We start from the raw sequence: 25541 nt of genomic DNA on the forward strand, positions 1-25541 counted from the left end.
GGCAGAGTCAGAGGGAGAAGCAGGCTCCCTGCGGAGCAAGGAGCCCGATGTGGGACTCGATCCCAGGACGCTGGGATCATGACCTGAGCCGAAGGCAGCTGCTTAACCAACTGAGCCACCCAGGCGTCCCTACCCCCTCTGTTTTATCTGTTGTTCAAAAAAGTCAGCCTACTCTTTAGAAGGCCTTTTTTAAATTGAGTTGCATCAGGGATATTGAGAACATAATGCTAAGTGAAATAAGTCCAACATAGAAAGACAAATACTGGGGTGCCTGGGTGGCTCAGTGGGTTGGAGCCTCTGCCTTCGGCTCAGGTCATGATCCTGGGGTCCTGAGATCGAGCCCCGCATCGGGCTCTCTGCTCAGCAGGGAGCCTGCTTCCTCCCCTCTCTCTGCCTGCCTCTTTCTGTCTGTCAAATAAATAAATAAAATCTTAAAAAAAAAAAGAAAGAAAGAAAGACAAATACTGTATGATATCATTTATATGTGGAACCAAGAAAAAAATCAAACTCCTAGATACAGAGAACAGATTGGTGGCTGTCAGGCATGGGGCGGGGGGAAATTGGGTAAAAGTGGTCAAAAGGTACAAATTTTTGGTTATAAGTAGGTCCTAGAGATGTAATGCAAAACATGGTGACTATAGTTAATGATACTGTACTTTATGTTTTTAAAGTTGCTAAGAGAGTAAACCTTGTAAGTTGTCATCACAAGAAAAAAATCTGTAACTATGTATGATGATGGATGTTAACTAGTGTAGTAATCATTTTGCATTATATACATATATCAAATAATTACACTGCACACCTAAAACTAATACAACGTTATATACCATTTTATCTCAATTTTTTTTAAAGATTTTATCCATTCATTTGTCAGAGAGAGTGAGCACAGGCAGAGTGGCAGGCAGAGGCAAAGGGAGAAGCATGCTCCCTGCTGAGCAAGGAGCCCGATGTGGAACATGATCCTAGGATGCTGGGATCATGACCTGAGCTGAAGGCAGCCGCTTAACCAACTGAGCCACCCAGGCATCCCCATTTTATCTCAAATTTTAAAAATAAATTAATTTTTAGAAATTGAGTTGCATCCAAGTTGTTTTCAGAAACTCCTATGATTCTGATAATAAACAATATCAATAAAGCAAGAAAGGTCACAATTCAGTCTAAGCACCCAATGGACCACACAACTTTCTGAAACACTCCCACCAAATCCCAGAGCCAAATTCAAATGTTCCACACTAGCACTTTCTGACCGAGGCCAGATGTCTGACCAGGTTGCAGGGGCAAAACCAAGGGTAGAGGGAATCAGTACACAATGGATTGGGTTCCTGGCCAAATTATAATGTGTAGGACTTCCAGGAACACTGTCCTTCTGGTTGGCACTGAAGGAAACAGCTGGAGTAATTGTATCTAAAAAGCTGGGTATGGGCTGGACACAAGAATGGATGTTTACAACTGAACAATCAAGCAGATGGTTCACAAACCCAGCAGGACACTGGTGAAAAGCCCTGTCCCACCGCCACCCTGCAAATGAAGGCATGAAAATCTCTGTGCTGGGTGTTGGCTGCTACATTCCTGGGTCTGATCCAGAAGCTACCGCTCCCCTAGAATACACTACTTGCCGCCTGGAATCGGAGCTGCCATATCTGGCTGCTGTTGTTACGACAGCCCATGTCTGTTCTTTCTCCAATCCCATGACCACCTGCTCATTCTATTTCCTCTCCCACATTATCTCATGGACGACGTGCATCAGTGGCCTCTTGGCAGGTCTCAAGGCTATTCTGACAACAGAGCTTAAAAGCCTACAGAGATGACCTGTCGCCTAATAGAAAACATCCACCTCCCCCATGTGGCCTTTAGGGAACTTACAATCCAACCTCCCACCCCTGCTCACTTTTAGCAGGCTGATCGCCCATTGCTGGCTCTCCATGGGTCAGATCTCTGTCTTCTTCCCAGACCATCCCTCCTCTGATCCCAGCCTGCTCAAATCCTATTACTTGAGTCCCACTGCCCCATAGGGCTCTCCAGTGTACCTGCCAGGACCACAGCCACCGGAGAAGGCAATTCCCATCCCCTCTGATACAAAGGTGATACAAAAAGCTCTGATACAAAAAAAAAAAAGTTCTGATACAAAGGTGGGCTTGGTAGCCACATGTGCACCACAAGACCCACCTCACACCTGGTCTCACCCAGTTGAGTCCAAGTAAAGAAGAGAAGGCACACAGTTTCTGGCCTCTGGGACCCTCTTGCAGAGAAAACTCTACCCTAGCAAGAAAAACTTCAGCCAGATGCTCATTACTGGGGCTGTGGGTAAGAAACATGAAGATCAAAAGCACAGAAAACAGACCCTGAACAGATGCAATGAGGCCATGACACAGAGTGAGGGCTCAGTGGGGCTTGAAGCCATGAAATACCAGAGCCAGCCTAAGCAGAACCTGTGAGGCAGAGAAATACTAAAAAGAATAGGGGGCAAGGATGGCCGTTGGCAGCCAGCAGACAACCAGAGAGAGAAGCAAACCCAAGGCAACTAGGGCAAGCACAAATAACTAAGAACTCCCACTCCTCAGGGCCAATGGGCCACTCCTTGTCTCTCATTTCTTGGATTCCCAAGAGAACTCCAACCCCACCTCCTTTACAAGAAGACTTAAGCTGGCAAGGAGAATTCCTGCTCCCTAAAACCAACAAGGCCTTGCAACAAAGAGGGAGAAGGCATAAGAACATTGTATAACCTGTACATAACATAGCATGGCCCTTTTATGGGCTTGCTCTAAATGTGTTAACCTACCCTCATTCTCCTTCCCAGAACTTGCTTCTCACTGCATGCTGTTAACTGATTTAATAAACAAGTAATTAGGCATCTTAAAAAATATGAATCTTATGATTAGTATCACACATACTTGAACATTTCAAGTGCTCTTGAAATACCATCATTCAGGTTTCAACCTGAGGGACCAGAACCATATCATGTATCCCTTTACTCTGCATATAAGCCCTAGCAGGCACATCACAGATTCTAAAAAGTAGTGTGAGATCCATTTATTGGTAGGCTCTAGTAAGTTCAGATGTTTGCCTTATATTAAAAGAGGTGCAGAGGGCATCAGGGTGGCTGAGTGGGTTGGACCTCTGCCTTCGGCTCAGGTCATGATCTCGGGGTCCTGGGATCGAGTCCCACATCGGGCTCTCTGTGCAGTGGGGGGCCTGCTTCCCTCTCTCTCTCTGCCTGACTCTGCCTACTTGTGATCTCTGTCTGTCGAATAAATAAAGAAAAATCTTTTAAAAACATAAATAAAAAAATAAAAGAGGTGCAGAAACACTACTCCATATTGTGCTAAATGAAAGTAAACCTGTGAGTCCATTTCACATAAAGTTTCAGATCTATCAAAAGAAATCCATGTCTATCTTCCTATAGTTCATCCATGGTCTCTGATCTCTGTGGGGATTTTCTCACTCAATACTCATTAAGTGAGTATTTCAGTGTCAGGTGAGGGCATACAGAAGGAGTAGGTCATATTCCACACATTCTTAGGCTGAAATAGTCTAAAAGAAAGCTCATCACAAGAAGCAAAATGATTTGAACTTTGCTGCATGAACAGTGACCCACTCATTCATTCATTCATTCAACAGACACTTACTGAACACCAAGAATATCCCAGGCACCAGTGACTCAGCTATACTGATGGGTAAACTGATTCTTTTTCCCAGGAAAACTAGGGTCTCATGAGAGAGAAAGACAAATGGGCAATCCCAAAATAATGAAGCAAGTGCTACAACAAGACAGGCTACTCTAGAGTTTTGCTACTCCAAGTATAGTCCCCAGACTACCCAAATCAGCATCTCCCGGAGACTCGCTAGAAACACGGAACATCAGGCTCCACCCTACATCTGGGGAATCAAAGTCTGGAAGTGGGACCCAGGAATCTGTGGTTTAACAAGTTCTCTAGATTACCTGAAGCACACCCAAGTTTGAGAAGCAATGCCACAAAACACGTAGAGCAACACCAACAAAAGGAACAGAATTTATAACCACACCCCAAAATGACAGAAAATGGTCATCTTCTGAAAGACTACATGTAGACAGAATAGGCTGCTAGTACGACGTGGATGTTAGCGGAGCTGCCAGAAGATAGTCCAGACAGCAAGCAGGGCCCAGATCATGAAGGCCCAGGTGGACCAGGTTAAGAGATACAGACTGTATCTAGAAGACAGTAGGGAGCCACAGGTAAGTATTAAACAGAACAGTGAAATTCTCAGATGTCAGTTACAGAAAGATCACTTCAGTGACGAGAATGGATGAGGAAAGACTAAAGGTAGGAGGACAAGTTAAGACCACATGAGCAACCCTGGCCAGAGGTCAAGATGGCCCAAAGTTAGGGAGGGATGAGAGATGACAGAAAGAAAAAAGCCACATGGTCAGGACCAGAGGAAGGCCCATTCCAGCAGTGGGATGGCAGCTAAGGACCTCTCTGTCAGCAGCTAGAGGGCCATCTTACTGCAGGACCCAGATGCATGGAACACCTTCTCCAAATGAACCCCAAAGTCAACTGAAACAACTGGCTCCACTTTACAGACAAAGATGTGAAAATTCAGCCACTGGAGAGAGACTAAGAAATATGGGGAGATGAACTATGGGGCCCCGGGCTTCCAAGGAGATGCCAGAGCCTGGAAAAGCCCCACATGTGCCAGCACCCTAAGAGGACTCGTCCCCTTCAACTCTAGCTCCAGTGGTTTTGCCAGCTGGGTAGAGCTATTTGCTAGCTGCTGCCAATTTTAAGTTCTGCCAGTGTTTTTAAGAAAAAATAAAATGAGAGAGAAACCTTCCACATCTGTCTGCTTAAGCCACATACATATGGTTCATTATGCAGTTTCTCTAGACACAGGAGAATTAGATTTGCTTATATTTCAAACATTCAAACCCTTAGTTTCAAGTGAAATGCAAATATTTGGCACTACAAGTTATTATCTCAAGGGAAAACTGGCTGTTTGTAATAAAAGCGACTTCAAAAGACTCATTAAAAAGTAATATTATTAATAAAATCCCAAAAGGTGACATTTACCCCTGAAGTATCTTAAAAATCAAGCACAGATGAATAATATGAATTGCAAGGAGGCATCGTCAGGGAGACTTTACAAAGGGTGTGTCTATTGTTTCAACCACAGAGCGTGTCTGTTGAGAATCCAATCCCACCCTGGAGGCAGCCGTTTCACCTGCGGATGCAGTGATCTCACACCAGTGTCCTTCCGGTGCCTTAGTAAACAAACCATCTGGAGTAGCAAAAGCTGACGGAAAGCCCACAGAGAGTATGTGAGAACGCATCACCTGCCAACAATATTTTGGAAGAAATAAGACGGCCTCAGTGCAACCACTGATCACAACATGATTTCATGAGCAAAGGTGTGAGAAGACTCAATCTCCCCTACTGAGAAAGAAGGACTAACAGGCTGGTTAGACCAGACTAGAGTCCAAGGGAATATGAATCTGCCTCAGGAAAGATCATGCTCACTCATCAGCCATGGGGCTGAGAAGAAAGAAGAGTCATAGGAGCAAATGACAGCCGTGCTGCTATGTGGGATTACGGCAGCTGTGCTCTGGTCATGTACAGCACACGAGGCCTAGTACAGAAGCACCACTGCGGGGCTGTGGCTGCCCACCCAGCAATGACATGTTCCCTGCAACTGGCTGCAGCCATGTGACGGAGCTCTGGCCAATGCCATGTGAGCACAAGTGACCGGCACTACTTCCACGTAGTAGAGCTAGCACCCTGCAGTCCTCTATGCTCGTCCCCGAGGGCCACAGGACAGAAGGACCACTGGTCCCTGAATCACCATATGGAGGACGGCTGCCTACCAACCTATTAGATGATTGAAACATATACCAATGCGATGAAGTCATTAAAACGTGGGGCATGGCACCTGGGGGGCTCAGTCGGTTAAGTGGCTGCCTTTGGTTCAGGTCATGATTGCTGGGTCCTTGGATCAAGTCCCACACTGGGCTCCCTGCTCAGTGGGGAGCCTGCTTCTCGCTCTCCCTCTGCCTGCCGCTCCCACCTTGCTTATGCTTGTTCTCTAATAAACAAATGAAATCATTAAAAGAAAAAAAAAAAAAAAAAACATGGGGCATATCTGTCACAGCAACTATCAGTCTAACTATCCTTTAGGCCAGGCCCAAAGGAAAAGCAGGCCTGCCCAGGACAGCATAGCCATTCCTGCACTCAACACAGAAGCACACGGCTTCGTTTTGTAATTTTACCACCTAATAACATGAGACAACTCTAAGCCTAGTCCATTTTATAATTTGTCCGCACAGGCCATCTATAGGGACAGCAGGTATGTGGACACATCTTTACAGCCACCTTTCTATGTCTGGTTAATAGGAGCTTATCTTTCATGGGTTTGAAGGAGACTTGAAGAGAAGATGTACCAAATAAAAAGAAGAGAGGGCCAGGGTAAAACTGGGAAAACGATTAAATGAGGAATAAAGAAAACAAGATGGAGCTCAACAATTTAGTTTTGACCTTCCAGCTGATTACTCGGTGTAGTATTTTATAATCTTGTGTATTTATCCTCTGTCTCACACCCCACTCTCACTATAATAAAAGGTCCATGAGGGCAGCAAAACTGGTCCAGTCTGATCATTGCTGTAGCCCCAGCATCCAGACAAGTGCCTATGCTCAATATATGTTTCTTTTTCAGTGACTGAACGAATAACTGGACAAATAGACAATTCCAACCCAGAGACAGAAAGGTTAACCTAAGCTCTCATATGATGACTAGAGCTGAACTTTATATACATTTATCAAACAACGTCACCTAACTGTAGAGGCTGGGTGCCTTCCTTTACCAATGAAATTAAAAGAAAAAATTCTTTTTTTTCTTTTTATTTTGAAATAATTATAGATTCACAGGAAGTTGCAATAAATGACTTCTGGCTTTGCCTGTAGAGAAGTTAGTTAAAATTAAATCCTAACAGAGCAATTTAACCTTATCAGTTTCTTCATGGAAATGCATCCATAAAGATGCCAAACTTGCTCAGGGATCTAATTTCAACTGCTTAGGAGGTTGATTGCAAAGTGTAGGAATCTGAATCTAATGAGTAACATGGAGCTGCTGCTTGTCAAGACAAACTAAATTTTCAAAGCAATCACCACAGACATAGGAGAACGTGCAGGAACACATATTCATTACTTTGCTCAGTGCCAGGCACCGCAAGCACCCAATACACATGACCTATTTTCACCTTCACAAGAACCCTGAGAAGTAGGTCCCATTATTTCCAGTTTGCAGAACAAGAAACTGAGCATTAAGGAAGGGATGTGACTTACCAAAATCACACGCCTACTAAAATGGTAGAGCCAGAACATGAGCAGAGTCCAGAGTATACATTCTTTTTTAATCGGCAAGCCCGAGGCCTCTCCCTCCCTTTCTGATCGAACCATCCTGTAATAATACACCATTCCCTTTTAAGAAACACCCTCACTACTCTGAAAACTATAAAACACTGATGAAACAAATTCAAGATAACACAAAGAAATGGAAAAATATTCCATGCTCATGGACTGGAAGAACAAATACTGTTAAAATGTCTATACTACCCAAAGCAATCTACATATTTAACGCAATCCCTCTCAAAAAACCAACAGCATTTTTCACAGAGCTAGAACACACGATCCTAAAATTAGTATGGAACCACAAAAGCAACCCTGAAAAAGAAAAACAAAAAACAAAACTGCAAGCATCACAATTCCAGACTTCAAATTATGTTATAAAGTAGCAGTAATTAAAACAGTATGGTATTAGCATTAAAACAGATTCATAGAACAACGGAAGACAATAGAAAATCCAGAAATAAACCCACAATTAGATGGTCAATTAATCCTTGACAAAGGAGGAATGAATATGGAATGGGAAAAAGTCTCTTCAAAAATGGTGCCAGGGGGGCGCCTGGGTGGCTCAGTGGGTTAAAGCCTCTGCCTTCGGCTCAGGTCATGATCTCAGGGTCCTGGGATCAAGCCCCACATTGGGCTCTCTGCCCAGCGGGAAGCCTGCTTCCTCCTCTCTCTCTCTCTGCCTGCCTCTCTGCCTACTTGTGATCTCTATCAAATAAATAAATAAAAATCTTTTTTAAAAAAATGGTGCTGGGGGGGTGCCTGAGTGGCTCAGTGTGTTAAAAGCCTCTGCCTTCGGCTCAGGTCATGGTCCCAGGGTCCTGAGATCGAGCCCCACATCTGGCTCTCTGCTCCTCGGAAAGCCTGCTTTCTCCTCTCTCTCTCTGCCTGCTTGTGATCTCTGTCTGTCAAATATGTAAATAAAATCTTTTAAAAAAAATGGTGCTAGGAAAACTGGACAGCTACATGCAAAAGAATGAAACTGACCATTTTCTTTCACCATACACAAAAATGGACTCAGAATGTATTAAAGACCTAAATGAGACCTAAAATCACAAAAATCCTAAAAGATAACACAGGCAGTAATTTCTCTGACATCGGCCCTACCAACATTTTTCTAGGTATGTCTCCTGAGGCAAGGGGAAACAAAAGCAAAAATAAACTATAGGGATGATCCCCAAAAAAAAAAAAAAAACACTTCTGCACAGCAAAGCAAACAATCAACAAAACTAAAAGGCAACCTATGGAATGAGAGAAGATATCTGCAAATGATATATCCAAGAAAGAGTTAGTATCCAAAACATATTTAAAAAAATAACTTCTACAACTCAACACCCCAAAAATACATAACTCAATTAAAAAATGGGCAGAAGACATGAACAGACATTTCTCCAAAGAAGACATCCAGATGGCCAACAGACACATGAAAAGATGCTCAACATCACTCACTAGCAGGGAAATGCAAATCAAAACCACAATGAGATACCAACTCACACCTCTCTGAATGGCTAAAATCAAGACAAGATACAACAAGTGTTGGTGAGGATGAAGAGAAAAAGAAACCCTCTTACACTGTTGGTGGAATGCAAACTGGTGGAGTCACTGTGGAAAACAGTATGGAGGTTCCTCAAAAAATTAAAAATAGAACTACCCTAGGATCCAGTAATCACACCACTGAGTATTTACCCAAAATACCATAAGATACATACATCCCTATGTTTATTGCACCATTATTTACAATAGCCATTATGGAAGCAGCCCAAGTGTCCATGAAAAAAATGAATGGGTAGCGATGTGGGGTGCAAGCAAGTATGTGTGTACACACATACACACACCACAGAATTATTACTCAGCCACAAAAAAGAATGAAATCTTGCCTTGTACAACAACATGGATAGAGCCAGAGAGTATAATGCTAAGGGAAATAAGTCAGTCCAAGAAAGACAAATACCATATGATTTCACTCATACATGGAATTTAAGAAACAAAACAAACGAGAAAAGGAAAACAAAAAGAGAGACAAACCAAGAAACAGACTCTTAACTATAAAGAACAAACTGATGGCTCCCGGGGTGGGGGTGGGTGAAATAGGTGATGGGGATTAAAGAGTGAACTCACCATGAAGAAAAGAAAAGAAAATAGGAATACCGTCACTCCAATGCCAAAATCAATGCAGCAATTTTGCAGACTGCAGATATTCATACAGGATATAAATAACCTATACTTATACATCTCTCCCATTATCTAGTTTAGTTGTAGACTTTGGCCAGTAAACTACTAAATCATACAGACAGAGCACCATCTGATTTCTCACACACCTATAAACATCTGGCATGCTCTCACATCAGAAAGAATCCCATAGACAGCCATAAAATACAGGTATTCAATCATTTCACTGCTATTTTAGTATGTGGCACTAACACTATTTTGATTAACCTAAGAAATGCCTATGAAAAATCACTATCTCCAGCTCTTCCATCGGGACCCAAGATCTGCTACTCCACAGGGCACTTTCCCTTGGGATTCTGCTATCTGCTTGGAGGAGTCCAGGAGAAAGTGAGAAGTCAGCAGTAGGAGAGATTTTGATGAGGCTGTGGACTGCCAGTACCACTGCACTAATATGCCCACCCCAATCCTTGCCAGTTAGGTAAAGGTACCCTTAACCTCCTTCACTGTGCCCTCCCCTTAACACTCAAGATCTGGGGCTGAATTCGAGGAATGCTTTGGACAATGAGGCTACAGACTGGAGGTGCAAAAAGAGTGCAGATTCTGGGGGCGCCTGGGTGGCTCAGTGGGTTAAGGCTGCCTTCGGCTCAGGTCATGATCTCAGGGTCCTGGGAACGAGCCCCGCATCGGGCTCTCTGCTCAGCAGGGAGCCTGCTTCCCCCTCTCTCTGCCTGCCTCTCTGTCTACTTGTGATCTCTCTCTCTCTCTCTCTCTCTCTCTCCCTCTCTCTCTGTCAAATAAATTAATAAATAAAATCTTTTAAAAAAAAAAAAAGAGTGCAGATTCTGGAGGCGGAGAGATCGGGGCTCGGATCTAGGATGGCTGCCTGGGCCACCTAACTTCTGAGCCATCAGTTTCCCACCTAAAGGCAGTGCCATGGCCCACAGGGCTCTGTCTACCTCTCCAGCTTCGTCTCCCGCCCACTCTGGGCTCTGGCCACACTGGCCTTCTTCCAGGTCTTGGATTGTGTCTCCTCTGTGTGCTCTACACATGGTATACTGGCCCACCCGGTACCCACACCAGTGCCTCCTAGCATCACTCTGCACTGCAGATGCTGGCTAAGTAAAAGCACCTTATCCAAATACCTCTGCTGCTAAAATTCCACATGGAACTTAGGCTCCCCTAAACACGCCCACGAAAGGCTGGTTCAAAACAAGTCACGTGGTAAAAGAGGCAGGGAACAAAACATTCACTTGGCAGGCCTGGATCATACAGAGTGTGGAGCTGCCACTGAAAGCGATGGCGACAGCTGCCCAGCTCTGTAGCTACCTGACTGTGGCAAAGGCAAAGCTCCCTCAGCCCTCCAGCCATCCAGCCCTGCCGTGTGGTCTGGGGAACTGTTCCTGCAAGCCCAGAACACAGTCATAATCTTCAGCCCTTCCAAAGACCTGGTAGACCTGCCACCCTCTTATCAGAAATCCCTATTTGGGCAGCTAGCCAGAGTAGATTCTGCCGTCCACAGTGAAACCCTGGCCAATGCACACCCTTAGCCTAGACTCTTCCCACTCAGCCAGACACCCCTCTCCTCACCTCCCAGCACCTTCCTCCCTTTGCCTGGTTACCTTCTACTCATCCTGCGCAGCTCAGCTCAAGCGGCACTTCTTCAGGGAAGCCTTCCCTCACTTTCTAGCCCTAGGTGGGATTTCTCTGTCACTTGCCATGGAAATCTTCTCTTGTCATTAGGGCAACTGTCAGTTTTCCATTATACATGCAGAGGTGAGACCTTCTGATCACATTCATCTGCCCACTTGACAGCAAGTTCCCTGAGAGCAGGGACCATGTCTGTAGTCCTCAGGGTACTCCTGGCATGGTACCAGACCCCAAGAAGCCCCTTAGAACTCCAGAGTGAACAAGTACAGGACATAATCTTGTAAGAAGTCGACTTTCCAAGACTGTCAGGAGAACTGAAAGGACGTCTACAAGTTAAGGGACGAGCACAGCACCAGGATCAAATAAGCACTCACTTGGTAGAGACTCTCACTGGGACAGGCAACTAAGGGCATGACACCTGTTCCCCTGAGACCAGGGGGCAGAGCACCAATGGGCCCAGGAGTTGAGATGGTGCTGCTGTAAAGGAACCTTCCATATTTACACCCAAATATATATACCAACGAACTAAGACCAAGGGGTCCTGGAGAACATGCCAGAAACAAACACACACTCTCTTTTTCCAGCTTTAAATAGTACTATTTGGGAGCAGGAGTTCAACTGGGTATTTACATTTGAGAGACTAAATCAGAGGGGTTCCTATCTACCATATCAATGTGGGCCCTAGCTACTATCAAGAAAAGCTCTGGACACCATAATGCCCATAACGGTGGGGAAAAACAGAGCTGACCCCACAAATAAAATGAGCTCACTTGCCTTCATCAGTAGTCTAATGACCTATGAAGAACTCCAGGGAAGCTAGGCTTCTCGCGTGCGCCGGAGCCGCCGTTTTTACCCTCCCTCCACCCTACTGTCTCCAAGCACAGATTTGGTAAGGCCTTAAGGCAGCACCCCAATGAATCCGAAGATTACTGAATTGTCCTTTTCCCATAAAAATCCTTAGTTTCAACGCCAGGCGCCCTGTTCTTATACCCTGGAATCACATCTCTCAACGATCCAGTATCTCTTCACAATTCTTATCCTGTAACACGAAACATTTTTCATGTAGAAATGTCTCCCAACAAAGAAACCAAGCAACTACCACCACGTTAATTGTTAAGAAGCATAAGTACATGGTAAGCACCTGAAGAAGATAAGAGACCGATCTTTAAAAAATTAGGCTACAAAAAAGTAAATTTCAGTATCAATTGAAATAAAATGTTTCAAAAATAAGGGGAAAAGAAGTAGGTGAAGGAAGTAAGTAGGAAAGAGGCTTAATGTGATGAAAAACAGGACATCTGTTGTGGTGATAGTGACTAATTGGGTATCTGTGAGTCCTGGGTAGTAGACTCAGTGGAGTAGAACCTATCAGCCCTCTTTACTCCTTACGGAGATGGCAAAACTCCAGCTAAGGTTTGAAATCAAATGCGGAGTTAATCTGGTAAAACAAGATGTCAAGGACAAGGCATATGCATTCCTATAAAATTGATCAAACCAGCTCTTCCTGGTACACACAAACACACACACACTCCTTCCCATCCTCTTCCTTCTCCTCCTCCTCCTTCCCGCACCCCTTCTATTTCAGTCAGAGGAAGGGAATTCAGCAACACACACACTATGTATTAACATTCACTATCCCTAACAACAGAAGATTTTCCTAGCCCTAATCTCTACCCATAAACTAAGTAATTCAACTTTCTGCCCTAAAAGTACAAATAAGAATTTCCTGTCGCCAGAGGGCCTAGGGCGCTCCAGAACCAAGAGAGGCGGGGGTCCCTAACGTCCTACAAGGGCCCTGGGTGCTCAGGACCTCCTCTCAAGCACACAAGGAACAATTTTCCATACACAGCCTCTCACTCCTCCAAGGAAAAAGAGACACCAGCTTCTGGTTTCACACTGGCAGGAATGACAAACCAGTTTAAAAAAAAAAAAAAAAACACTGATAACTCTTAAAAGGGGCATAGGCTATACTCCACTTCACTGATAAAGAGAAATGTTGGGGCACCTGGGTGGCTCAGTCCATTGGGCTCAGGACATGATCCCAGAGTCCTGGGACTAAGCCCCAAGTCAGGCCCCTGCTCTGTCTCTCTCAAAGAAATAAATAAAATCTTCAAAAAACTTAAAAATTAAAACTAAAGAGAAATGTTAGTAAAACTACACTTAGATAGGGGCACCTGGATGGCTCAGTTGGTTAAATGTCTGCCTTCAGCTCAGGTGCTGATCCCTGGGTTCTGGGGTGGAGCCCCACACCGGGCTCCTTGCTCAGCGGGGAGCCTGCTTCTCCTTCTCCCTCTGCCCGCCACTCTCCCTCTCCCTGCTTGTTCGTTCTCTCTCTCTCTCTCTCTGTCAAATAAATAAATAAATAATCTTTTTTTTAAAAAGCTACACTGAGATACCATTTTTCACCCATCAGATTGGCAAAGATGTGCAAGTTTTTTAGCACATTGTGTTAGCACCGGTATGGGAAAATAAACACTTTCACACATCGTTGGTGAATGTGTGAATTGGTACAGTCTCCAATTTGAAAATCTCTATCAAAAATAAAAATGTGTAGGGGCGCCTGGGTGCCTCAGTCGGTTAAGTGTCTGCCTTCAGCTGACATCATGATCCCAGGGAACTGGGGTCAAGCCCACATAAGGCTCCCTTCTCAGCGGGGAGCCTGCTTCTCCCTCTCCTCCCTGCTCATGCTCTCTCACGGGATCTCTGTCTCTCTCAAATAAGTAAATAAAATCTTTAAAAAAATAAAATAAAACAAAAATGTATAGACATTTCAGCCAATTATTCCATTTCTAAGATCTGGTGCATGCGCATGCTCTGTGTGTGTGTGTGTGTATACACACACACACATACATATATATATAATATATATATGCAAGCAATGCTCTGATTGCAAGTTTCCAGATGCTGATCAGAAGGAGCTGATCCATAAATGATTTATGGAAGATGCACACAACAAAATGCCATGCATTTGAAAAAAGCCGAAGGATGAGGACTGCTATAGAATGCTGTTAAAGTTTACTGCTACCTAAAATATGCAAGTGCATAACAGATGTACATAGTATGCTACCATATGTATAAAAATGTGGAACTATATGTTTTGCACCTATTATATATAATTGCATATAAGAATACCTATATTCACTTGTATATGCATAAAATAGTCCTAGAATGATACAAAAGAAATGTGTCATATTATCTGTCTCTAGGATGCAGAACTGGATAGCCAGTGGTGGGGACAGGAGGGACACTTTTCATTCTGCATTCTTTTGTATATTTTTAATTTCTGACATATTTTTTAAATTTTTAATTACTCTCAAGAACAAGAGTATTTCAAAGTTCACAACCCATGATCCAAAAGAAAAAAAACCCAAAAATGAAAAAACAGCAGTGTGGCATTTACTGTATAATCTGCAACAAGCCAGCAGCACCTCAGCGCACTCTCACCGCGACCAAGGAGAGAGGGCGAGCATGGATTAGGTGGCTGCAGAGCCCCAGCCCCTCAGGAGAACATTCCCGCGGGTTTCTTCAACGGCTCATTAGCCCACTAGTTTGACTGCAAGATGTGGAGTAAAAAAAAGGGGGGTGGGGCCAGAACTGAATGCGGAGTGACCTCCTGCTGAGGTACACCCAGGGTCACTTCGCAGAAGGCAAGGTCACAGCTCTCAGATTAGGAGAGAGCAGGAAAGATACCAAAATAATCAAGGAAAAAAATGCCTGAGGCTCCACTCAAAGAAAACAGAACAACGACAAAAACCGCCCCCACCCAGGCCAGATGACCATGCAAGAGACCCCCTTGGGCCCGACCTGCCAACAGGGCCTTCCTCAGGGCTGAGGACCAGGTAGGAGATGCAGAGTGGCTGAGACAGTACCCAGCAGGCCCCACTTGGTGACCTGCTTCTTTCTTCTGCACACTGAGAGCACCGACTTGCTCACAACTCCCCCTAAGCACCTCATTCAATCCCACCCCAGGCTTCCAGCCACAGCCTCTACTCTCTGCTGCCCTTAGCCCACAACATGATGGTCCTACCCATTCCTAAGATACCTTTCACACCATAAAAAGTCCTCCCAATGCAGCGACAGCCTCCCGGAAAGTCTAGTTCTTCCTGTTCTCATCAAAACGCCTACAATGTACAACTTACTCACAGCTGACTATCCATTCCCTTCTGACTTAGGCCACGCCAACAGCACTCTGACAGAACCTTGGGGGTATTTGTCTTTTACCAACCTTTACACACTTCTTTCCTATTTAGAAAGCTCCAAAGGGAGGCAAGGAGCACAGAGAACCTGCTTCTGACCATGAGTACCTACAATTAAGTCCAGGGTGGGATTGGGAGGCATGGTAAAAAACTGAACTTGAGCGAGAATGGAGGGGGGAGAGGAGACAACTAATTTAAATAAATGTTTTTCAAGTCACAGACTTTTATATTAATATAGTGACTAGATAGCAATGCCTAACAATGTCTGCCTAGTCAGCAGAAAACTGCCATCACAAATATAGGCAAAACCCCCAAGTAAAATGGCAGAGTGATGAAGTTCTCTAAATTCTGTTTATCAGTTTTTTGTCTTTGAAGTAATAAAGACAAGCGAGTATTGAGAATGTACCCCAGAAGGCTGTTAAGTTCACCCCTCCAGAAAGAGAAGAAAATACCAAAACATGTATACTTAGAGTGCAAAAAGGGAGTATGTTTTGATTTCAAATAAAAGATAAATTTTTTTTTTACTGAGATCTACCTGAAAGGATATTGCATTTGCCCAAGCCTGTCTTCCTAAAGTTATGTAAAAATATATTGCATACAATTTATATGTGTGTGTATACGTATATGTATACACAAATATATATGAATACCTGTATTTGTTTATATGTGCATAATATACTCCTGGAATGGTATAAAAGAAACAGACAACACCAGTTGCCTCTGGAATGTGAAACTAATAAAGACTGAATGCCCATCCTCTAGCTGAGCTTACAGATAAATGAGAGAAGTTACGAACCATTTCTTAAGAATGATAAAATGGGGGTGCCTGGGTGGCTCAGTGGGTTAAGCCTCTGCCTTCGGCTCATGTCATGATCTCAGGGTCCTGGGATCAAGTCCCGCATTGGGCTCTCTGCTTGGCGGGGAGCCTGTTTCCTCCTCTCTCTCTGCCTGCCTCTCTGCGTACTTGTGATCTCCATCTATCAAATAAATAAATAAAATCTTTAAAAAAAAAGAATGATAAAATGGAAACTTCATATATACAAGTAGTACTAGAAAATTCTCAAACTTAATGTTATCAATGGAAAACAAAGCATACGTGAATTAAGACAAAGCAGAAAACAAGGAAGGCAAAATCCAGGACGGTGAATAAGGATCCCACACAGAGAACATCAACCATGGGAGAAACAACAGTAGCTCTGTGTGGCCAAGAGTATTGAGGGAGAGAAGTGAGTTACTGTGGCTGAAAAGGCATTAAGCAGGGGCGAACCCCAGGGCCCTGAGAGCCATGTTCAGGAACATATGTGATACAAAGGTAGCAGTAGGCAGGGAGTGACAGGTCTCAGTCAAGGGAGTAGTGTGATTAGACGCGTACTTTTAAGATTTGAAGAGGGCAAGAGGGGAAGCAAGGAAAAAGAGAGGCTAATAGAATAGATTCAGTCACAGAACAGGATGGTCTGAACCAAAGAAATGCAGAATAACGGACAGGTAAGGGAGGCATTTAGAAAGTAAAATGGCGGGGCGCCTGGGTGGCTCAGTGGGTTAAGCCGCTGCCTTCAGCTCAGGTCATGATCTCAGGGCCCTGGGATCGAGTCCCGCATCGGGCTCTCTGCTCGGCAGGGAGCCTGCTTCCCTCTCTCTCTCTCTGCCTGCCTCTCCATCTACTTGTGATTTCTCTCTGTAAAAAAAAAAAAATCTAAAAAAAAAAAAAAAAGAAAGAAAGTAAAATGGCAAGGACCTGGCAACTAAGTGGGCAGAAGAGCCAAGAGACGAGCCAAATATAGAGACCAGCATTCTGGCCCATGCTGATAGGTGGATGGAGCCAGGAATGGAAGGGCAAAATCTGGCTTTTTTGGGAAAGACAAGTCAGTTTAAACTCACAGTGGGACATCTGAGTGAGGATGTCTGGCAGATGGAGATATGTGGTCATAAGCTTCCGTACAGCTAAAGAGGAACAGATTAAGAAGCAGACCAGGCATCACCAACACGTGAGGTGCTGATCGAAGAAGGAGAATGGAAAAAGAAGATTAGGAAGAGGCAGTCACAGAAGCAAGAAGAAAAGCAGGAGAGGGTGGCATCATGGACACCGAACAATGAGAGCATGTCAAGAAGGTGGTCAGTGGCAAAAGGGGTCAATAAAACAAGGACTTAACCCATGGCAGTTTCTGGCAGCCACAGCAAAAGCAGAGGCAGTGGAGTATAGTGGGAACAAAAGGGACAGTTCTAAATCCCACACCAGCAAATTCCAAATGTCAATGGTTAAGATAATTTGTGAAAAGTAAACCACAAAATGACCTATAACACATGATAAACAGATGAATCGGGAAAGAAGACTTAGTATTTCTAATATACATACATACATACCCACACACCCTTATCTGAACATTTTGAGAGAGAGAGAGAGAGAGAGCATGAGCAGCGGGGAGGAGCAGAGGGAGAGGGAGGGGCCGAGGGAGAGGAAGAAGCAGGCACCTGGCTAAGCAGGAAGTCGGATTTGGGGTTTAATCCCAAGACCCTGAGATCATGACCAGAGATGAAGGCAGACACTTATTAACCGACTGAGCCACCCAGGCACCCTGAAGACTTAGCATTTCTTTACAAATCACTGTCAACCATCCACTGATATAAGATATGCTCAGCATCTGAAATTTCAAGGGAAAAAATTTCAACCCTGAACAACAACAAAAACCCTGAAATTCCTAAGATATTAGGCAAAAAAAAATTATTCATGCCAATATCTGAGTGCTGAATTCGGCATAAGCATCTCCAAAATGTCAAGTTCATGAGCTGCAACAGCACTGGTCCAGTGTCCGGAATAACCTCCCCAAGTACTCAGAGGCCACCTCCCTTTTAATCATGAGGAACAACTTGAATACCAGGCCACAGAGGAAGCTAGAAGAGAGCGAGGTTGCCAACAGCACATTAACGCGGCAATGCGAGAAGAATGAGTTACCCCAGCCTAGCCTACCACCAGGCCCAATCCATATCGATCCCCTACCACCCAAAACCTTTTCTTTAGATCCCATCATCTACATCTACATGACTAATTCAGGCTGGCATTTTCCTTTCTGGGAAATGGGAGTTCAATCAAACCAAGTCGATAGGCATAGGAAGGAAACCTAGAAACAAAAGCAAGAAAAACTCATTCAGCCATGAAAACCACGAACTGCTGTCCCAGCGAAGTCCCCTTGTTCTCATCTTCAACAGAAGGCAGTTCTCCACTCATGAAGGGGCAGGGGCAGGGCTTTCACTGACCCCAAGCAAACATTAAGGGAGTCAGACTACTGCAGATTCTTCCAATGGACTATTGAGTCCATTCCAAGTCATTCACGTTACAGAAAAGAGAAGCAACTTGCCAGAGGTCACACAGTTTGGTCAGATGTGGGCAAGAAACCATCTGTTTTTTTCTGCACTATACCATAAGTCCTTCTAATGGCCACCAACTGCCAAATACTGATGTCCAGCCCTGGCTCTCCCCAAAGCTCCAGAGCCATATTCCCCACCATCTCTTTTTTTTTTTTTTTTTTAAAGATTTATTTATTTATTTATTTATTTGACAGAGAGATCACAAGTAGACAGAGAGGCAGGCAGAGAGAGAGAGAGAGAGAGAGAGAAGCAGACTCCCTGCCGAGCAGAGAGCCCGACGCGGGACTCCATCCCAGGACCCTGAGATCATGACCTAAGCCGAAGGCAGCGGCTTAACCCACTGAGCCACCCAGGCGCCCCCACCCCCAACATCTCTTTGACACTTCCTCTTGGCTATCCCAAAAGCTCAAATCCCAACGTCCAACACTGAACTCATGATCTTTCCCTCATACTCGCAATGCCAATTTTTCATCTAGGGCTTCTTAACTTACCAGATGATATCACCATCTATCTGGTTCCTGAGCCACACTAAGAAAACATGTCCTGTGTTTGAACTCCAGCCCTATCTCTTCCTAGCTGTGACTCTGAGCAAATTAAATAAGATCTTTAAACCTCAGGTTTTGTTATCTAATAAATGGGATAACATAGCAGACTCCCAGGACTCCAAGACGGCTTCATCCATACCAGTGAAACAGAAGCTGCTCATGGCAAACTGGAAGAGCTGCCGAGTCAGATACTGATGTAGGATTTCACCCCTAAAGGTGCTGCTGGAGCATTTCAAAGGGGTTACTACCAGCCAGTATTATAAACAAGTACATCAATGTGAAGAAAGGGGGGCATCATCGGGACTTCTATGGTGCTGGCAGCTTATGTGCATTTCAACTACTGTCATTATTACAAGGACCAGTTCTGCCACTTATGAGTTATGGGTAAACCTTTAGACCCATTACCTAACCTCTCTTGGCCACAGTTAACTCATATACACTAGTAGATAAAACAGTACCTAGATCTTACAGTTGTAGGAAGCATTAAATATAAACATACAGCATATGGCTACATTATCCTCCTAAAGGAAGTTCTTTGTACACAGACTACCACCTCTAAGGTGGTACACACTTAGATAAAAGTTCTTTCCATAACATAGTTCTGGGCCTAACAGACTGCCCCAATCCCAGAGGGTATCAGTGAACATGATTGTCCTTAGCCTTTGTCTATTCTGTTTGAGACTAGCAAGTCAATTCTTTTTTTAATTATTTTTATTAACATATAATGTATGTTTTGCCCCAAGGGTACAGGTCTGTGAATCTCAGGCTTACACATTTCACAGCACTCACCATAGCACACACCCTCCCCAGTGTTGATCACCCAACCTCCCTCTGCCTACCCCGGCCATCCCCTAGCAACCCTCAGTTTAGCAAACCAATTCTTTATGGAAATATCTGACACTACCCTTCTATTCTGAGTAGAACTGCCTGTGCATAAGTGATCCTTCTTCCCAAGTTGGATAACCGAAATGTCACACAAACTACCCAACTTCCTCTTGTCTTTAGGGTCAAACAGTACACCCAGTCTTTTCATAATTCCACTCATGCAGACACATACACACCAACAAGCACACACCCTTTTTTGAGAATATGACATCCTTAGCACAGGACTCAAGAGATACTACATAAGAAAACAGTTACAGACATGAAAATAATAAGAATTCTTTATCCAAAAGAAAACATTGGAGAAAAGAGAGCTGACATTTTATAAACTAGGAGAAATGGAGACATCTCATGTTCTTCTGTCATAATATTCCTTTTATATCTATTCCATATAAGAAACAGCAGTTGCTGCCACATGTAAAATAATCACTCTCCAAACAGCATGGACTAGGCACTAAAATAGAATGCGGAAGAACTACCTCTCCCTTCCAAATTCTTCCAATGTAACTGGAGGCACCAAACAAAGGGAAACAGTTAAGTATCCACTGAATGAATAATAATAAAGAGTAAGACAGAAATAACATAGGCTGTTTTGGGAAAAAATAAAGCACTCCTCCTGAAAAAGGAGACTAATGATGCAGGTGGAAAGGCATTTTAGACTAAAGACCAAAAACAAGCTTGGATTAGTCTAGAGACACTGAGAAAGGGTAGAAACACATCTACAAAAAGATGTAGGAGAACAGGGGCATCTGGCTGGCTCAGTCAGAGGGTCATGAGACTCTTGATCTTGGGGTCATGAGTTTAGGCCCCATATTGGGGGTAGAACTTTTAAAAAAAAGAGGGCCCATCAGAAAGTCATGTCCCATCCCCCAAGTCTCCCACTAGCATAACCCCAAAACATCACTTACCCGAATAAGGGAAGCCTGATGCCGAGGGGGCTTGGCTCCAGGGGCCCCCGATGAGGGTCCTTCAGGCTGGACAAGGGGCTGTCTAGCTTCATAAGGAGCTGAAAAAACAGGAGGGAAAGTCAACACAGTACAAGAAGAATCCACCCAAAAATTATGACTTCACACTCAAACTGAGAGTGCCTGTTCTTCAGGGAAGAATCAGCAAAGGAATCAGAGTTTATGTACATAGGGCCAAACCAACCTTGGTGCCCCTGGGTACAATTTAGGGAAGCAATCTAAAGATATTCAACTGATTCATGAAAAGACAGGAAAATATCTACATCAAGTTGAGATTAGGAATAAATTAGAAGAGTGGAACGTTTGAGAACCTAAACTGCAATAGGAAGCAGTAACAATCATCAGGAAAGTGCCATGCTATAATGCTCAAATTCTAAATATGAGGTAGATTCTATATATATACCTGCTGGTGTAAAAGTCTTGCATTCATCATCCACCTTCCAAAACAGCAAGAAAATAAATATGCATTTTGAACACTAAGAATCAACATTACTGTTCATTTTTCAAAAATAAATGGCACAGTCTTCTTTTCCTTATTGGACAGAATGTAAAACCGAGTAAAGTACAAAAAGGAATAAATGCATTTTATATTTATTATTTTATCTTTCAGTAACCAAATGAAAAATAATTTTGCTGACTTTGAGAAAAGCTCTTATGCCACAAAAACAAATGCATTTTTTTATTCCTTTTATTTCCAGAACACTTCATAATGATCTTGCCAATATGGCAGGAAAACAGTTAAATATAACCAAGTAGTATTCAACTCTAACAGAAAGGAGAAATTATCAGCCATGATGAAACCATTTTTAATTAACATTTCTGGTTAACAATTCAAGTTTTTGGAAATATATCAAGAAGTAAAATGCTGGGGCACCTGAGTGGCTGAGTCAGTTAAGCCTCTGACTTTGGCTCAGGTCATGACCTCAGGGTCCTGGGATCGAGCCCCACATCAGGACATCGGGTTCCCAACTCAGTGCAGAGTCTGCTTGTCCTTCTCCCCCTTCCCCATCCCCGGCTTGTGCTCTCGCTTGCTCGCTCTCTAATAATTAAATATTTTTTAAAAAAGAACTAAAATGCTTTCTTCCTATAGTTTCCTTATGAACAAAATTAGGTAGAGAGAGCAGAGCAGCCTGTTATGGCATCACCCTTAGTATAGTTTGACCCCTGGAAAATAAAGGAGGTGTAATAATGGCACATGAAGAACAGCAAACCACTCTTGGACTCACATCTACTTTTTGTATTTCCTCCAAGGGACTGGAACACAACATTATAACACCTTTAAAATATATTAAAACATCAAAAATCATTACCTGGCAAAGCATTAAGTAGATTTTCAGACCCTGCTAAGAATAAACAAACATATATGGACTGCAAAAGACACAAAACCAAGAACGTGTAACCCAAATCTTAGAAGATAGGTCTCAGCTGGTAGACAGGTGTTGTCCTCCGAAGGATTTTTTAAAATTCATTTATTATTTATTTATTTTTTATTTAAATTCAATTGGTTAACATATAATGTATTATTAGCTTCAGAGGTAGAGTTCAGTCGAAGAAGGATTAAGATTGTTCCATTTTGATGGAATACCCAATGCCAGAATTAAATTCTCAATGCCAGAAGTTCTGAACCATAATAAACTGTACCATGATTGGGATACTAGTGGTCACAAGCTTTCCCTGGGGAGCTGATTCCCCGTGCTTCAGGTTCCCCTCAGAGGGAGGGAGCTTCTATTGCAAAGGAGGACACATATGCAAGGAAGCCATGTGGCCCATGGCTCCAGTCCCTTATCTACAAGGGTCTTCCCTTGGGAGAAATAGACCTATCTCATCAGTAAGGCTTGAACAAAAACTCAGCTGCATTAGGGATCATTTTTGGAAAGGCCTGGCCTCAATGGCAGATTTTCTCTTCCTACTCCTCTGGGAAGCCTGGTTTGGCCACACCAGCCTGCGACTGGAAAGGTGAGTGTATGAAGCCCATCTGGTCACAAAGCTAAAACACGCACTCCAATCAGCTCCGTCAGTACCAGAGCTGATAATCAGACCATCATCAGTCTGACTCCTGTCTTATTCCTCAGCTGGATCTCAACTCAGATAGCAAAAAGGCACTACTTATTATCTCTACTCTCCTTCCTCTAAATAAAACCTGGAACGTTCAATTCAACACAAAGGAAAGAATTCTTAGATCCCCTTATGAGAGATTTAATAAGGAACTATAAGTATCATCTTCCTCCAAAGGGAGGAGTGTAATATGAAGCATAAAGATGTCATCACTCTGAGATTCAGTGTCCAATTAGAATAGGAACCACTAGTAACAGCACAGTAAAAACAGTCAACCTAATGAATGATATCCAGAAGGTGACTTTCAAGAATACTGAAGAGCTTCAAAAATAAACAGGTACCAGGGGCACCTGGGTGACTTAGTGGGTTAAGCCTCTGCCTTTGGCTCAGGTCATGGTCTCAGTGTCCTGGGATCGAGCCCTGCATTAGGCTCTCTGCTTCACAGGAAGCCTGCTTCCCTCTCTCTCTCTGCCTGCCTCTCTACCTACTTATGATCTCTCTCTCTCTCTCTGTCAAATAAATAAATAAAATCATTTTTAAAATAAACAAATAAATAAGTAAAAGAGGTACCAGATTCTAAAAACACAAAAGAAAATACTAGGCAACACAAGAGCACCTATAATATGCCAGGAACTGTGCTAGGAATGGAGGTTTATATAACATTCCTTCTTTGATCCACAGAGCAAACCTCTGAAACAGATGTTACTCCATTTTACAGATACGAGAAACAGAAAAGTTCCATAGCCATAGTCACACAAGGCCAGAAACACAGGCTCATCAAGTCTACCTTTCGGCCCAGGAGACTGACATCACAGCCCATGGTCTTAAGAGAGTATGTTCCTAGAATTGATAGGTCAGAATAAGATGCATAAGAAAAAACAGAACAGGTATCTTGATTTGGAGATAAGACCTTAGATACCAGAAGAAACAGATAAGATTTGAAAGTAGTTGCCTCTGGAGATCAGAAATATGTTGAATTGGAAGGAGAACAGTTGTTTCCACTAAAGGTATTTAAGTATTACTTAACTATACGGATGTATTACTGTGATTTAACATTTTTTAAACATGGGTAGCAGTATCTGCCTCTGAGGGTTGTGTTAAGAAGCAAATAACGCACATGAAGATCTGTGCACCAAGCCTGGCACACAAGTCTCAGCCCCTGAGCATTAGCTACAGCTACATCCAGCAGGTTAGACTAGCAGGAGCCAGGAGAGAAGTTGAAAAGGGGTTCTCAATCAGATTGGTCTGGAGACACTCAGTGATTTAAAACATACTCACATATATTCCCCACTAGCCAGGAATCATGGCAGAATCTTGGACAGGGAAATGGCCCCAGAAAAATGTATTCCTAGAAAAATATTCCAGCAGTGAGACTTCCCTCTGAAAAGGCATAAATTAAGAAAAACTCTAGGGACGCCTAGATGGCTCAGTTGGTTAAGTGACTGCCTTTGGCTCAGGTCATGATCCCAGGGTCTAGGCATTGAGCCCAGACTCAGGGTCCCTGCTCAGTGGGGAGTCCACCCCTCCAACATGCTCATGGACTTGCTCCTGTGTGCATTCTCTCTCTCTGTCTCAAATTTAAAAATTAAATTTAAAAAATTAAATTTAATTCTAAAAATTAAATTAAAATTTTTAAATTTAATTTTAAAAATTAAATTAAAAATTAAATTTAATTTAAAAAGAAAAAGAGTAACTCTACAGTACTCTAAAAGACTAGAAAGATGGAGAGAAATGGGTTGTCTCCCTGCCAATGGTAGAATGGAAGCCCAAGGTGGATGGAATGAGGAAAGAATGGGGCAAGGAGTAGAGAGGGTGAATGCAGACAAGTTGGGTTTTTTTTTTTTTTTAAGATTTTATTTATTTGACAGAGAGAGATCACAAGTAGGCAGAGAGGCAAGCAGAGAGAGAGAGAGAGAGAGGAGGAAGCAGGCTCCTCACTGAGCAGAGAGCCCGATGTGGGGCTCCATCCCAGGACCCTGAGATCATGACCTAAACCGAAGGCAGAGGCCTAACCCACTGAGCCACCCAGGCGCCCCTGCAGACAAGTTGTTAAAGGAAAAAAAGTAACAGGCTGAGTGGGCAGAACAAAAAATGACTCGCCTATGAATAAAAAAACAAAAAACAGGCACCAGGGCTGGGGATAAAACTCCAATGTCCAAGCCCAAATAACATTAGGAATCAAAAAGAATTCCTTTTCTAAAACTAGGGAAGTCAGGCAGGAGAGAGAGATTCTAAGAGGAAAATGAAGAATTCTCATTTCATTTCACATCCAAGTTTCAGGAGAGACATTTTTTTGTTACTAACCCTTAATAACATCATCTTGCATTTGCATTTGCATAGGACTGA

At 43.3% G+C, this 25541-nt stretch overlaps 1 protein-coding gene across 4 annotated transcripts in view; it reads right to left on the reverse strand.

Annotated features, from left to right (window-relative positions):
• Positions 1-25541, reverse strand: part of REPS2 (RALBP1 associated Eps domain containing 2) — a 166983-nt gene that overhangs the window by 126735 nt on the left and 14707 nt on the right. For all 4 annotated transcript variants that reach the window (XM_059384641.1, XM_059384640.1, XM_059384642.1 and 1 more), the window contains exon 4: positions 21084-21181. In XM_059384641.1, the coding sequence (XP_059240624.1) occupies positions 21084-21181 (98 nt within the window). The remainder of the gene's footprint in view (positions 1-21083; positions 21182-25541) is intronic.

This window comes from Mustela nigripes, chromosome X, assembly GCF_022355385.1.
Source record: "Mustela nigripes isolate SB6536 chromosome X, MUSNIG.SB6536, whole genome shotgun sequence".
In the NCBI taxonomy this organism is placed as follows: Eukaryota; Metazoa; Chordata; class Mammalia; order Carnivora; family Mustelidae; genus Mustela; species Mustela nigripes.